Below are 3,207 nucleotides of genomic sequence, written 5' to 3'. Positions count from 1 at the left end.
TGAAATATTGAAGCTTCATATGTTAGTTTGTTGTGCTTAATGTGAAGCAAAAATATGTGCTAAAGTGTTATAAATTAGAAATATGTATACGTATCCGTCTAATGTTCGGTTGTACCCATCTAATTTTCAATATTTTTGGGTGTCCTTATCGTTTACCAGGAGAAACAGATTGGAGGTTAGATACGTGCAGCTATTTCGCCTCCACAGGTATGTATGTTAATTAAAGTTGTTGTATTTGTAATTTTTCATTACGCTGACATTAAATAACTAATCGGGTAAAATTTGCCGTTTAACATTGAGAATAATCGATGTTATCAGTGTTCTTCAGTTGTATTTCAAGCTGTCCGAAGGCAAACAAATCCGATTCACCTCGTATGCACCCAGCGGATTTCATGCGAAGGATATTGGAAAGCCATCAAAGAAGTGGGCATGATGGTAAGGAAACTTTGATTCTTTTTACTTTTAGATTTCTTATCCTTATTTTTGTTAACAACAACCTTGAATCGTCGGCGCCGGCCTTATGGAAACTGCGCGGTCAGAGCAACAACCGGAAGCATTTCGTTCCAGGTGGAAATTATCTCAAGTTTGGGAATTGAAGAGAGTTACGGCACACTGTGAACATCGTTGTAAACAATTGATGGTAACATTTATATAGGTAACATTTATATTTAATAATTTATATATATATATATATATATATATATATATATATATATGAATGCATGTGTTTATCGAATTATTCATTAATTCGTTTATTTATTAATTAGAGCATTAGTTTAGTTACGGAACAGCTTATCCCGGCCTTTCTCGGGTTTAGTTGCTGTTGCTTGACCGCGACGATTGACACCAGAGTTTGTTATGGTCGTATTGTCGTCGTGTAATCGTGTTATTGCTGTTAACGTACTTTATTTATATCTATTAAGATGCAACAGCATTATTTATTTTCCGGAATATCGTTAGCGTTGTTCCTGCTAATAAGACGGAAGACGTTTGAAATTAGCACCTGTGTCAATCGTCAAACGGTTGACAGTGGGCACTAAAGTACAATAAATGGTAGGAGCAAAAACGCGATGGCTGTTACTGATTTGCAAAATGAAACCAACAGCCATTTTACATGTTTTATCTTAAACAAGCATTGCACCTGAAAGCTACCAAAGCGAATGTGTATTTCGTACCTCCTGATTTGTGATAGAATAAAAGGTACAGTTCCATTAAAACAGTCGACCGATTGATTGATCCAAAGTTTGAAACGTTTGTGTGGCTTGTGCTGTGTTTGTGAAATTGGTGTTGTGAAAATTAAGTGTGAAAATGATGAAAAGAAAGCGTGAAACAGGCTCCTCTTATAAAATTGCGCAAGCCGATAACAAAAAGCTTGAGGCCGAGTTATTTGGCGAAAGTAGTTCTTTTGGGATGAGCAGCAACCCATCAGCAATTAATGAAGAGGACATTTGTGTGCATGATCTTCTCGTATGTGGTCCTCAAGATATTGATCAAGAAGGACACAACTATGATTGGATAAATATCGAAGAGATTGACAACAATGAAGACTGCGAAATTATCAACGATGACGTATCCGAGATAACGTTGGAAAATGCACCGGATTCCCCAAAGGAAGATGAGCCAATTGAGGAAGTTATTAGAAACTGGGCTCTAAAAACATATCAGACGCACCAAGCACTCAACAGTTTATTGGCTATTTTGCATGCACGAACCGAATTTAACCTACCAAAAGATGCGCGTACGCTACTTAGAACAAAGCAGTGTGGAAAGGAAATAGTACCGATAGCTGGAGGAGAGTTTTGGTATCCGGGAGTACGATCGGTTCTCCACAACTATTTCCGGTGAGTAAACAATAATATTGTTTTATTCAGGAGCAGGCCGTATTGTTTAACAAGGCTGTTAAAAATGACAAAATCTAATGCATTTTTTTCTATTTGCAGTGATGTACAACCAACAGTAAATGAGTTTTCTTTAAATTTCTTTATTGATGGACTACCGTTGCACAAGAGCACCCGAAAACAGTTTTGGCCAATACTGATGAGCATTCACGAAATGCCAGAAGTTCCTGTGTTGATGGTTGGCAATTTTTATGGGCAATCTAAACCGAAGAGTTTAGATGAATACCTTCGTCCACTCGTGGAGGAGCTCAATGAGTTGATAGATAATGGTATAAAAATAGCCAAAAAGACCATCAAAATAATTATTAGAGCATTTATCGCAGACGCACCTGCACGAGCGTTCATAAAAGGTGTTGCCTATTTCAATCATAAACTGGGATGCCAGAGATGTACAGTCGAAGGACAATTTAATTAAAAAGCTCGAGTGATGTATTTTTCGAAGATAGACGCACCAAGAATAACGGATGAAGAGTTTCGTGGAGAAAAGTATGGTGACCACCACCGAGAAAGAACACCTCTACTGCATCTAAAGACAATCGATATCATTCGAAATATTATTATCGCGGATGTATTGCATTTGATAGACTTTGGAATATCACGAACATTAATCGTCGGATGGAAATCAGGAAAGCTAATAGGGCGCAGTTGGTCATCGGAAACGCTGAATTACATAAATTCGCTACTTCAAAAGGTGGAAATTCCGCCTGAATATCATCGCAAATTCCGTCGAATTGAAGACACTGGTTTATGGAAAGCCATTGAATATCACATGTTTTTACATTACGCCAGTTTTATAATGTTGAAAAATGTATTAACTGAAATGGAATACAAACATTATATGTTGTATTTTTTGTATGTTGTATGTTGTATTGCAATAAGAGCATTTTCTTCGGAAATTTACAAACATTTTTGGCCAGAAGCGGACCGGCTTCTCAAACAGTTTGATGTAGAGTATGGTGTCATTTACGGTGAACACCGTTTGACTAGCAATGTACATAGTTTGGTACATGTTTTCGAAGATGTGGACAAATTTGGAGTTCTTAAAAATATGTCATCTTATCGTTTTGAAGGTACATTATCTCACTATATATAAAATCGAAAATCGCCGCAATGACGTGAGAGTAAACATTCAGCGAGAGAGAAAGAAAGCGGTGAGAGAAGAGCTCTCTTAGCAACGCGCGTTGCTGCGAAAGGACTTGCTCCAAGCACCATTGCTGGCCCGCAGATGATGCGGGCAATGGTTACTAAGATTTTTTGTTTGGATAAATCGATTTGAAATCACATGGTATTGGATATAATGAACAATTCT

At 37.4% G+C, this 3,207-nt stretch overlaps 1 protein-coding gene across 1 annotated transcript; it reads left to right on the top strand.

Moving 5' to 3' along the window:
• The first annotated feature begins 732 nt into the window (after positions 1–732).
• On the top strand, positions 733–2,687 carry LOC120901114. Its single transcript, XM_040308825.1, has 2 exons — positions 733–1,841; positions 1,941–2,687. Exons 1-2 carry the CDS (start codon positions 1,309–1,311, stop codon positions 2,311–2,313), a joined length of 906 nt encoding a protein of 301 aa, XP_040164759.1. The 5' UTR covers positions 733–1,308; the 3' UTR covers positions 2,314–2,687.
• Positions 2,688–3,207: the final 520 nt, after the last annotated feature.

This window comes from Anopheles arabiensis, chromosome 2 (assembly GCF_016920715.1).
Source record: "Anopheles arabiensis isolate DONGOLA chromosome 2, AaraD3, whole genome shotgun sequence".
In the NCBI taxonomy this organism is placed as follows: domain Eukaryota; kingdom Metazoa; phylum Arthropoda; class Insecta; order Diptera; family Culicidae; genus Anopheles; species Anopheles arabiensis.
This window is presented reverse-complemented; position numbering and strand designations above follow the sequence as displayed.

Bases quoted from the DNA above. Each gene is read 5' to 3' on its own strand.
- LOC120901114 (XM_040308825.1), top strand. From the start codon at position 1,309: ATGATGAAAAGAAAGCGTGAAACAGGCTCCTCTTATAAAATTGCGCAA. The intron at 1,842-1,940 runs GTGAGTAAACAA...TTCTATTTGCAG, and splicing joins GTTCTCCACAACTATTTCCG to TGATGTACAACCAACAGTAA.